This window comes from Nicotiana tabacum, chromosome 13 (genome assembly GCF_000715075.1).
Source record: "Nicotiana tabacum cultivar K326 chromosome 13, ASM71507v2, whole genome shotgun sequence".
In the NCBI taxonomy this organism is placed as follows: Eukaryota; Viridiplantae; Streptophyta; class Magnoliopsida; order Solanales; family Solanaceae; genus Nicotiana; species Nicotiana tabacum.
In genome coordinates this window covers 48,545,450-48,557,717 of record NC_134092.1, presented here as the reverse complement: position 1 = coordinate 48,557,717, position 12,268 = coordinate 48,545,450, and the positions used below count along the sequence as shown (strand labels likewise).

The following is a 12,268-nucleotide window of genomic DNA, read 5'->3' as shown; positions in this document are numbered from 1 at the left end:
TGGATAGTGAGGATACAAATAGCGGATCCTAATTTGGTTGTGACGAAGCATAGTAGTTGTTTTTTTTACATTAAGTTGTGATAAGTTACAGTCTGCTATCTTTGTTGGCTTTAGTTAAACAGTACCATTTGGCATATAATGATTTCAATTATCAGTTATCTATTCCCGGATTTATTGCAGAGGATGCCTTTAATAAGCAGCTGCATCTTAATTTCTTGCAAGACTTAACAAAGTAGTAAACATGCACTAGACCCGCTCATCAAGCTAGGTCAACAACTGATGATGCAATTCAAAAGTTTCTTAGACAATATTGCAAATAGACCATGAATCACCATTTTGAAACTTCCCTTATATGCTAGTAATTGTTTAATACTCGTTAAGTGTGGAAGGCTGTAATGGTTGTTAGATGAAAAGATCGTTTAACTAGAAAATTACTCCAGTTTATAAGTGGTCTACATCAGTGTGGTAGCATCAGTTTTTCAATGACATATGATGTTTGAATTTATACAGAAGACCATTTTAAGTTTTCACTTAATTTACAGAGCCCATAAGAGCATGAATCTCAACTTACTCAGTTGCCACTGCATCACTCTGAACCAATAGAATACTATGGAAAACTTTTCTGCTTATTCTTTTCTTAAGTTTAAAGCACCTGAAGTAACAAGTATGCACCAATCTATTAAAATAAAAATCACATATCTTTGGCCTTCTAGTTGTACGAACTGACTTATCCTTGCTGCAATGCAAGCTTTCTATGCATCTAACCTTTAAGATAGAAACTCAGTAATTTAGCTATGAAGTATCTTATGTGTTTTAATTTCTCATTTTCTTAAGCAATTGTGTGTTATATGTTATGCATATCAACTTGTAGTTTATCTCATTCTTGTGAAATCGTAGGAAGTTTAATCATAAAGATGAGTGTAACAAGTTTGATAACAAGTAATGTGCATCTTAGTACTCTTTTTTAAAGTAATGTGCATCTTAATACTTTTGTTATCTTAATTATTTAATTTTTTTTTTTATTTACTTCCAAGGTTATGTCACCAAGTAAGCAATGGATGCAACTTGTTGATAATCGACTTGATGAACCCTATTTAATTGGGGTGCAAAAATTTTTGGATTATGCCTTTAGAAGAACAGGAGAATTGTATGAAATACGTTGTCCGTGTGTCAAATGTTGTAACACAACATTGGGAACACGTGAGACAGTCGAGATACATTTAAAAGTATATGGAATAATTCGAAATTATACCTTTTGGTATATCATCATGGTGAAGTTTTGGGTGAGCCACAGTCGGAATGCGAAGTTGAAGATGATAATGAAGTAGAAGATTATGAGGATGAGGATGAAATACATGAAATGCTGAGGGATTTGTATCCTAATCATGATGGAGGTACTGCAGACGTTAATTATAATAATTTACTTGTAGAGGAACAGAATGTTGAAGCCAAAAAGTTTTACAACCTATCGAAAGATTTCGAAAAGCCACTATACCAAAATTCGAAAATTTCAAAACTTTCCACTTTGTTAAACTGCTTCACATAAAAAGTATGGGTCGTTGGAGCAATGAGTTATTTACAATGTTATTAAAAATGTTGAAGGATGAGTTGTTGCCTGATGGAGCGAATGTGTCAAATTCATATTATAAGGCAAAGAAGGTGATTCGGGACCTTGGGTTGTCCTACAAAAAAATTGATGCTTGTATAAATGATTGCATGTTATATTGGAAGGAAAATAACTTACTTGATTCCTGTAGAGTCTGTGGTGCATCCAGATGGAAAACAGATAAACATAGCGGGGAAGCAAAGAATAAGAATGGTAAAAAAATAGCATCAAAGACGTTACTCTATTTTCCATTGAAGCCTAGGCTTCAAAGGTTGTTTATGTCTACAAAGACATCTTCTCTAATGACATGGCATCATAATGAAAGAGTTGATGATGGAACAACGAGGCACCCAGCTGATTCAATGGCATGGAAATCATTTGATGAATTTCATTCCTCATTTGCGGCCGAGCCTCGTAATGTTTGACTTGGACTTGCTAGTAATGGATTCCAGCCATTTAGGAATTCAAAAACCTCATATAGTATTTGGCCTGTGGTACTTATTCCTTATAATTTACCATCTTGGTTGTGTATGAAACATGAAAATTTCATTATGTCCATGCTTATTCCTGGTCCCGATAGTCCAGGTGATGTAATTGACACATATCTTCAACCCTTGATAGAGGAATTAAATGAGTTGTGGGAAATTGGTATTGAGACATTTGATGCATCAACTCGACAGAATTTTAAGTTACATGCTTCTTTGTTATGGACCATCAATGACTTTCCAGCATATGAAAATTTATCTGGATGGAGTACAAAAGGTAAATTGGCATGTCCATGTTGCAACATTGACACTTCCTCAATCAGATTGAAGAATGGTAAGAAACAATATTTTATGGGTCATCAGCGTTACCTTTCTCTTAATCACAAATGGAGGAATGATAAGGAATCATTTGATGGCACAAAAGAGAAAAGGCTCCCATCAAAAATGCGTTCTGGTATTGAGATACTTAATCAAGTGGAAGATCTTAAAGGGTTCCAATTGACAAAGGATCCAATGAAAAGGATCAAGATATCACATGATGTTCGAAAAGATAATTGGAATAAGAGGAGTATCTTTTTTGAACTTCCATACTGGAAATCTCTCTTGTTGCGATATAATTTGGATGTTATGCATATCGAAAAAAATATTTGTGATAATATTTTGGGGACGATAATGAATGCCAAAGGAAAGACCAAGGATACCATTAAAACTCGACTAGATTTGCAAGAAATGAACATTAGACCGGAATTGCACCCTATTAAAAATGGAGAAAAATATGAAGTTCCAACTGCATGTTATATATTATCTCCCCAAGAAAAGCACAACATATGCCTTTTCTTAAAGAATTTAAAGGTTCCATATGGATTTTCGTCTAATATTTCTCAATGTGTTAACTTGAAAGAGCATAAGATTTCTAGCTTAAAGAGTCATGATTGTCATGTTCTTCTACAACATTTACTCCCTCTTACACTACGTGGTATGTTGTCTAAAACTGTGTGTGAACCCCTTATCGAGTTGTCTTTATTTTTTAATGTGTTGGGAGCAAAGGTATTAAGGACTAATGACTTGGATCAGATTGAAGCTCAAATTCCTATAACTCTTTGTAAGTTAGAAAAGGTCTCCCCTCCTTCATTTTTTGTTATCATGGTGCACTTGCCTACTCACTTAGCTAATGAAGCTAAGCTTGCTGGACCTGTTCAGTATCGGTTGATGTATCTGTAATGACCCGATCGATCGTTTTAAGCATTTATACTCCTTTCAACTATTTGAGGTCTTGCATAACTTCCCATGAGGTATTATGACTTGTGTAAATTATCGGTTTTGGTTTTAAGGTATTTCGGAGTTAGCTTGAAAGAATGAATTTCATGTTGGAAGCTTAAGTTGAAATAGTTGACCGAATATCGACTTATGTGTAAACGATCTCGGATTTGAATTCTGATAGTTCGGTTAGCTCCGTTAGGTGATTTTGGACTTGGAAGTGCATCCGGAATGTGATTTGGAAGTCCGTGGTAGAATTACGCTTGAATTGGCGAAATTGGAAATTTGGCGATTTCGGTCGGCAGTGAAAATAAAATTAATATCGGGGTCAGAATAGAATTCCGAAAGTTGGAGTAGGTTCGTAGTGTCATTTGTGATGTGTGTGCAAAATTTGAAGTCATTCGGACGCGGTTTGGTTGGTTTCGGCATCGGGTGCCGAATTTGAAAATTTAGAAGTTCTTAGGCTTGAATCCGAGGGTAATTTGATGATTTGGTGTTGTTTTGAGTGATTCGAAGGTTCGACTAAGTTGGTATGTTGATATATGACTTGTTGGTATTTTTGGTTGAGGTCCCGAGGGGCTCGGGATGATTTCGGATGGGTATCGGGGAGTTTGGAAGTTGGAAAATACAGCTGGAGCTGCTATTCTGGTGTGTCCGCACCTGCGGATTGGGAACCGCAGGTGCGATGATCGCAGGTGCATGGGAGGCTCGCAGATGCGGAGATGGTCGCAGATGCGAAGAGTGGATCGCACCTGCGGGCTCGCAGGTGCGAGGAGACTTCCGTAGGTGCGAAGTCTGGCCAGTTAAGTGGAATGCGCAGGTGCGCACCGGAGTCCGCAGATGCGGAAGCGCAGGTGCGAGAAAGGGTCCGCAGGTGCGGAATCCCTGGGGCAGACCCTATATATCACACTTCGCGAATTTTGGTGCGTTCTTCACCATTTCTATTCGGTTTTTGGAGCTTTTGGGAGAGATTTGAAGAGGGAATCCAGGGGGTTTCGTAGAGGTAAGTTACTTGAGCCCTAATACTTTAGCTTTGGGAGCCCCTCCGGAGTCATGATTCAACTTGAAGTGTAACTCTTTGAATTCCTTTCACGCATTCGTATGCGCACATGAGCGCTCAATATCAGTTGTGCCTCGATGGCTTGTGATTCCCTGGATGAGGTGCGAGATGTGATTTCTGTGTGTTGATGTTGGGCCAGTCTGGAGGACTCGAGGCCGGGGTTTGACTATAGCTTGAGCACTGAGGTGTTGATTGTGTGAGCGCATGCTTGTGGTACTTTTGGGGATATTTAAGAGAGTATTCAGCGGCTTATGAGCCTTAGGGCGGTGTGATTTTATGCTTGGGTCTCATGTGGTGAGTCTGGGTTGAGGATTGTGGTGTTATGGCGGGGAGAAGTATCAATTTGAAGGTAATTTAGAAGGAACCCGGATAGATAGGATATCTTGGTGGCAGGTTGGATTGGCATGGTAATGGGTATGATTAGTTCTTTGGGTGTGTATGAGGTAATGAGTTTTACAGGTATTTTCTGGCAATGTCCTTGGGTTTTTGGTGGTCTGCGTAGCTTGGTTGAGTTAGAAGGATTTAGTCCTGACGGATTGATTTTGTGCCACTGGGGTTCGGAGAGAGTTCTTGATGGTTTTGAGAACAACTCTTGGCACGTTCGAGGACGAACGTATGTTTAAGTAGGTTAGATTGTAACGATCCAACCGGTTATTTTAAGCATTTACACTCCTTTCAACTATTTGAGGTCTTGCATAACTTCCTATGAGGTATTATGACTTGTGTAAATTATCTGTTTTGGTTTTAAGGTATTTCGGAGTTAGCTTGGAAGAATGAATTTCATGTTGGAAGCTTAAGTTGAAATAGTTGACCGGATGTCGACTTATGTGTAAACGATCTTGGATTTAAATTCTGATGGTGTCGTTAGCTCCGTTAGGTGATTTTGGACTTAGGAGTGCGTCCGGAATGTGATTTGGAGGTCCGTGGTAGAATTAGACTTGAATTGGCGAAATTGAAAATTTGGCGATTTCGGTCGGCAGTGGAAACAAAATTTGATATCGGGGTCGGAATGGAATTCCGGAAGTTGGAGTAGGTTCGTAGTGTCATCAGTGATGTGTGTGCAAAATTTGAGGTCATTGGGACGCGGTTTGGTTGAATTCGGCATCGGGTGCCGAATTTGGAAATTTAGAAGTTCTTAGGCTTGAATCCGAGGGTAATTTGATGATTTGGTGTTGTTTTGAGTGATTCGAAGGTTCGACTAAGTTGGTATGTTGATATATGGCTTGTTGGTATTTTTGATTGAGGTCCCGAGGGGCTCGGGATGATTTCGAATGGGTATCGGGGAGTTTGGAAGTTGGAAAATGCAGCTGGAGCTGCTATTCTGGTGTGTCCGCACCTGCGGATTGGGAACCGCAGGTGCGATGATCGCAGGTGCGTGGGAGGCTCGCAGATGCAGAGAGTGGATTGCACCTGCGGGCTCGCAGGTGCGAGGAGACTTCCGCAGGTGCGAAGTCTGGCCAGTTAAGTGGAATGCGCAGGTGCGCACCGGAGTCCGCAGATGCGGAAGCGCAGGTGCGAGAAAGGGTCCGCAGGTGCGGAATCCCTGGGGCAGACCCTATATATCACACTTCGCGAATTTTGGTGCGTTCTTCACCATTTCTATTCGGTTTTTGGAGCTTTTGGGAGAGATTTGAAGAGGGAATCAAGGGGGTTTCGTAGAGGTAAGTTACTTGAGCCCTAATACTTGTATATATGGTGATTTTCCGTTGTTTAATCATGGTAATTAGTATAAATGAGGGGTTAGGGCTTCGAAATTTTAGAAAGTAATTTAAGGATTTTGAGGGACCAAACAGAGTCCGATTTTGTTACTCCTTTTATTATTTCTTCTTTTGGATTGTATTGACAGTTAGACAGTTTTATTTCTTAGTTCATAGATTTAGACGCTCATGACTTAGTGACACCCCGATGTTTGGGTTCGTTTCCGTATTTTCTATAATTATATTTAGAGTTAATTTAGTTTATGAAAAATTCAAATATTGAAATGTTTTATTAAATTCTTATAATCGGTTTAGTAGAAATATTTTGGGAAGTAGGCTTGCCTTGTAACACGATAGATGCCATCACGGCCATGGTTAGATTTTGGGTCGTGCCAAGTTAGTATCAGAGCTCTAGGTAACATAGGTCTCACGAGTCATGAGCAGGTTTAGTAAAGTCTTACGGATCGGTACGGAGACGTCTGTACTTATCTTCGAGAGGCTGCAGAACCCTTACGAAATTTCACATTCTTGGATTCTTATCGTGCTGTAATGATTCAACTTGAAGTGTAACTCTTTGAATTCCTTTCACGCATTCGTATGCGCACATGAGCGCTCAGTATCAGTTGTGCCTCGATGGCTTGTGATTCCCTGGATGACATGCGAGATGTGATTTTTGTGTGTTGATGTTGGGCCAGTCTGGAGGACTCGAGGCCGGGGTTTGACTATAGCTTGAGCACTGAGGTGTTTGTGTGAGCGCATGCTTGTGGTACTTTTGGGGATATTTAAGAGAGTATTCAGCGACTTATGAGCCTTAGGGCGGTGTGGTTTTATGCTTGGGTCTCATGTGGTGAGTCTGGGTTGAGGATTGTGGTGTTATGGCGGGGAGAAATATCAATTTGAAGGTAATTTAGAAGGAACTCGGATAGATATGACATCTTGGTGGCAGGTTGGATTGGCATGGTAATGGGTATGATTAGTTCTTTGGGTGTGTATGAGGTAATGAGTTTTACAGGTATTTTCTGGCAATGTCCTTGGGTTTTTGGTGGTCTGGGTAGCTTGGTTGAGTTAGAAGGATTCAGTCCTTACGGATTGATTTTGTGCCACTGGGGTTCGGAGAGAGTTCTTGATGGTTTTGAGAACAACTCTTGGCACGTTCGAGGACGAACGTATGTTTAAGTGGGTTAGATTGTAACAATCCAACCGGTTGTTTTAAGCATTTACACTCCTTTCAACTATTTGAGGTCTTGCATAACTTTTTATGAGGTATTATGACTTTTGTAAATTATCTGTTTTGGTTTTAAGGTATTTCGGAGTTAGCTTGGAAGAATGAATTTCATGTTGCAAGATTAAGTTGAAATAGTTGACCGGATGTCGACTTATGTATAAACGATCTCGGATTTAAATTCTGATGGTTCCGTTACCTCCGTTAGGTGATTTTGAACTTAGGAGTGCATCCGGAATGTTATTTGGAGGTCCGTGATAGAATTAGGCTTGAATTGGTGAAATTGGAAATTTGGCGATTTCGGTCGGCAGTGGAAACAAAATTTGATATCGGGGTCGGAATGGAATTCCGGAAGTTGGAGTAGGTTCGTAGTGTCATATGTGATGTGTGTGCAAAATTTGAGGACATTCGGACGTGGTTTGGTTGGTTTCGGCATCGGGTGCCGAATTTGAAAATTTAGTAGTTCTTAGGCTTGAATCTGAGGGTAATTTGATGATTTGGTGTTGTTTCGAGTGATTCGAAGGTTAGACTAAGTTGGTATGTTGATATATGACTTGTTGGTATTTTTGGTTGAGGTCCCGAGGTGCTCGGGATGATTTCGGATGAGTATCGGGGAGTTTGGAAGTTGGAAAATGCAGCTGGAGCTGCTATTCTGGTATGTCCGCGCCTGCGGATTGGGAACCGCAGGTGCGATGATCGCAGGTGCGTGGGAGGCTCGCAGATGAGGAGATGGTCACATATGCGAAGAGTGGATTGCACCTGGGGGCTAGCAGGTGCAAGGAGACTTCCGCAGGTGCGAAGTCTGGCCAGTTAAGTGGAATGCGCAAGTGCGCACAGGAGTCTGCAGATGCGGAAGTGCAGGTGCGAGAAAGGGTCCGCAGGTGCAAAATCCTTAGGGCAGACCATATATATCACACTTCGCGAATTTTGGTGCGTTCTACACCATTTCTATTCGGTTTTTGGAGCTTTTGGGAGAGATTTGAAGAGGGAATCAAGGGGGTTTCGTAGAGGTAAGTTACTTGAGCCCTAATACTTGTATATATGGTGATTTTCCGTTGTTTAATCATGGTAATTAGTGAAAATGAGAGGTTAGGGCTTGGAAATGTTGGAAAGTAATTTAAGGATTTGAGGGACCAAACGGAGTTCGATTTATGGTTAGACTCGGGCGAGGACAAGGTTTATTATTCTGCCATTTTGACTAATTTCGAGATGTGGGCCCGGGGGTCGGGTTTTGGTCGGTTTCGGATTTTTGGCATATTTTGTAGTTTTTCTTGTGGAATTCATTCCATTAGCGTATATTGATGGTATTATACTGATTGTGATTAGATTCGAAGCATTTGGAGACCTGGGTCCAGAGACGAGGGCATTTCGGAGTAGGATTTTTACGCTGTTAAGGTAAGTAACAGTTTTAACTCTGGCTTTGAGGGTATAAACCCGGAGATGACTTGTTGGTATGTTGATATATGACTTGTTGGTATTTTTGGTTGAGGTCCCGAGGGGCTCGGGATGATTTCGGATGAGTATCGGGGAGTTTGGAAGTTGGAAAATGCAGCTGGAGCTGCTATTCTGGTATGTCCGCGCCTGCGGATTGGGAACCGCAGGTGCGATGATCACAGGTGTGTGGGAGGCTCGCAGATGCGGAGATGGTCGCAGATGCGAAGAGTGGATCGCACATGCGGGCTCGCAGGTGCGAGGAGACTTCCGCAGGTGCGAAGTCTGGCCAGTTAAGTGGAATGCGCAGGTGCGCACCGTAGTCCGCAGATGCGGAAGCGCAGGTGCGAGAAAGGGTCCGCAGGTGTGGAATCCCTGTGGTAGACCCTATATATCACACTTCGCGAATTTTGGTGCGTTCTTCACCATTTCTATTCGGTTTTTGGAGCTTTTGGGAGAGATTTGAAGAGGGAATCAAGGGGGTTTCGTAGAGGTAAGTTACTTGAGCCCTAATACTTGTATATATGGTGATTTTCCGTTGTTTAATCATGGTAATTAGTATAAATGAGGGGTTAGGGCTTCGAAATTTTAGAAAGTAATTTAAGGATTTTGAGGGACCAAACGGAGTCTGATTTTGATGAATTTTATATGGTTACACTCGGGAGAGGACAAGGTTTATTATTTTGTCATTTTTGACTGATTTCGAGACGTGGGCCTGGGGGTCGGATTTTGGTCGGTTTCGGATTTTTGGCATATTTTGTAGTTTTTCTTGTGGAATTCATTCCATTAGCGTATATTGATGGTATTGTACTGATTGTGATTAGATTCGAAGCATTTGGAGACCTGGGTCCAGAGACGAGGGCATTTCGGAGTAGGATTTTTACGCTGTTAAGGTAAGTAACAGTTTTAACTCTGGCTTTGAGGGTATAAACCCGGAGATTTGACATCACTTGATTGTTTGGAAGTGATACCCACGCTAGGTGACGAGCGTGTGGGTGTGCACCGCGAGGAATTGAGACTTGGTCCGTCCCGTGAGGCTATGAGGCCTAATTGGCTATTATCTGTGGTTATGTGTTTTTTTGTTGTTGAACTTGTTTGCCTTCATGTTAGAGATCATGCTTAGGCTTTAATTCATGCTCACATTATTTTTACTGAGTCGTAGAAATTATTGTACATGTTACCTTAGTCTCTATTATTTGCTAATATGCAGTGGTACTTGACGTGGGCTATGTTCCCTTATTTGTTGGTGATGATGAGGCTAGTGAGGTACATGATTGAGTGAGGCCGAGGGCCTGGTTGTGAGGATATTAATACCACAGTGCGTGAGTTGTCCGCGTAGCACGTGAGTTGACTGTGCGGGTCCAGGTATTATTACCATAGCGCGTGAGTTGTCCGCGTAGCACGTGAGTTGACCGTGCGGATCCAGGTATTGATATGATGGCACGTGAGTTGTTTGTGCTTAGCGCTTGGGCTTTGGAGCCCCTCAGGAGTCTGTACACACCCCCAGTGAGCGCAGAGTGTTGAGTGTTTTGAGTATTGAGTGCTGAGTACGAGTGATGAGTGATGGAGTGACACTGTTGTGTTGTATTTATTTGTGTTATTGCTGCATTTATCTGTTAAACTTCTTTGTGGCGTTTATTGAGTTATGGAATTTACCCATTTATTTCCGTTTATTTTTAAATTGTGAAAAATAAATAATTGGACCGTTTTACTTAGCTCGTCACTATTGCTCAGTTCCTTAGTTATTTTTGTTACTTGCTGAGGTGGTTGTACTCATGCTACACCCAGCACTTTATGTGCAGATTCTGGTGAGTTAAAGCGCGGCGATCATTGACTTCAGATCGGCTATCTTTGGAGATTTCAAGGTAGCTGCTAGCGTCCGCAGGACCTTGTTACTCCTTTTATCATTTCTTCTTTTGGATTGTATTGACAGTTAGACAGTTTCATTTCTTAGTTCATAGATTTAGACGCTTATGACTTAGTGACACCCCGGTGTTTGCGGTTCGTTTCCGTATTATCTATAATTATATTTAGAGTTAATTTAGTTTATGAAAAATATTGAAATGTTTTATTAAATTCTTATAATCGGTTTTGTAGAAATATTTTGGGAAGTAGGCTTGCCTTGTAACATGATAGGTGCCATCATGACCTTGGTTAGATTTTGAGTCGTGCCAAGTTGGTATCAGAATTCTAGGTAACATAGGTCTCACGAGTCATAAACAGGTTTAGTAAAGTCTTACGGATCGGTACGGAGACGTCTGTACTTATCTTCGAGAGGCTGCAGAACCCTTAGGAAATTTCACATTCTTGGATTCTTATCGTGCGGTATTGATTCAACTTGAAGTGTAACTCTTTGAATTCCTTCCACGCATTCGTATGCGCACATGAGCGCTCAGTATCAGTTGTGCCTCGATGGCTTGTGATTCCCTGGATGAGGTGCGAGATGTGATTTTTGTGTGTTAATGTTGGGCCAGTCTGGAGGACTCGAGGCCGGGGTTTGACTATAGCTTGAGCACTGAGGTGTTTGTGTGAGCGCATGCTTGTGGTACTTTTGGGGATATTTAAGAGAGTATTCAACGGCTTATGAGCCTTAGGGCGGTGTGGTTTTATGCTTGGGTCTCGTGTGGCGAGTCTGGGTTGAGGATTGTGGTATTATGGCGGGGAGAAGTATCAATTGTAAGGTAATTTAGAAGGAACTTGGATAGATAAGACATCTTGGTAGCAGGTTTGATTGGCATGGTAATGGGTATGATTAGTTCTTTGGGTGTGTATGAGGTAATGAGTTCTATAGGTATTTTGTGGCAATGTCCTTGGGTTTTTGGTGGTCTGCGTAGCTTGGTTGAGTTAGAAGGATTCAGTCCTTACAGATTGATTTTGTGCCACTGGGGTTCGGAGAGAGTTCTTGATGGTTTTTAGAACAACTCTTGGCACGTTCGAGGGCGAACACATGTCTAAGTGGGGGAGATTGTAACGACCCAACCGGTTGTTTTAAGCATTTACACTCCTTTCAACTATTTGAGGTCTTGCATAACTTTTTATGAGGTATTATGACTTTTGTAAATTATCTGTTTTGGTTTTAAGGTATTTCGGAGTTAGCTTGGAAGAATGAATTTCATGTTGGAAGATTAAGTTGAAATAGCTGACCGGATGTCGACTTATGTGTAAACGATCTCGGATTTAAATTCTGATGGTTCCGTTAGCTCCATTAGGTGATTTTAAACTTAGGAGTGCGCCCGGAATGTGATTTGGAGGTCCGTGGTAGAATTAGGCTTGAATTGGCGAAATTGGAAATTTGGCGATATCGGTTGGCAGTGGAAACAAAATTTGATATCGGGGTCGGAATGGAATTCCGGAAGTTGGAGTAGGTTCGTAGTGTCATATGTGATGTGTGTGCAAAATTTGAGGACATTCGGACGTGGTTTGGTTGGTTTCGCCATCGGGTGTCGAATTTGAAAATTTAGTAGTTCTTAGGCTTGAATCTGAGGGTAATTTGATGATTTGGTGTTGTTT

At 41.3% G+C, this 12,268-nt stretch overlaps 1 protein-coding gene across 3 annotated transcripts in view; it reads left to right on the top strand.

Moving 5' to 3' along the window:
• The window catches only part of LOC107805567 (uncharacterized), a 31,356-nt gene that overhangs the window by 2,150 nt on the left and 16,938 nt on the right, over positions 1-12,268 (top strand). The window contains exon 2 of one of the 3 annotated variants that reach the window (XM_016633362.2): positions 1,035-5,813. The exons of the other annotated variants lie outside the window; for them this stretch is intronic. Coding sequence (XP_016488848.1) covers positions 2,137-3,312 — 1,176 coding nt within the window. The 5' untranslated portion in view covers positions 1,035-2,136 and the 3' untranslated portion in view covers positions 3,313-5,813. Of the gene's footprint in view, positions 1-1,034; positions 5,814-12,268 lie in introns of those variants that run through there. 3 annotated transcript variants of the gene reach the window in all.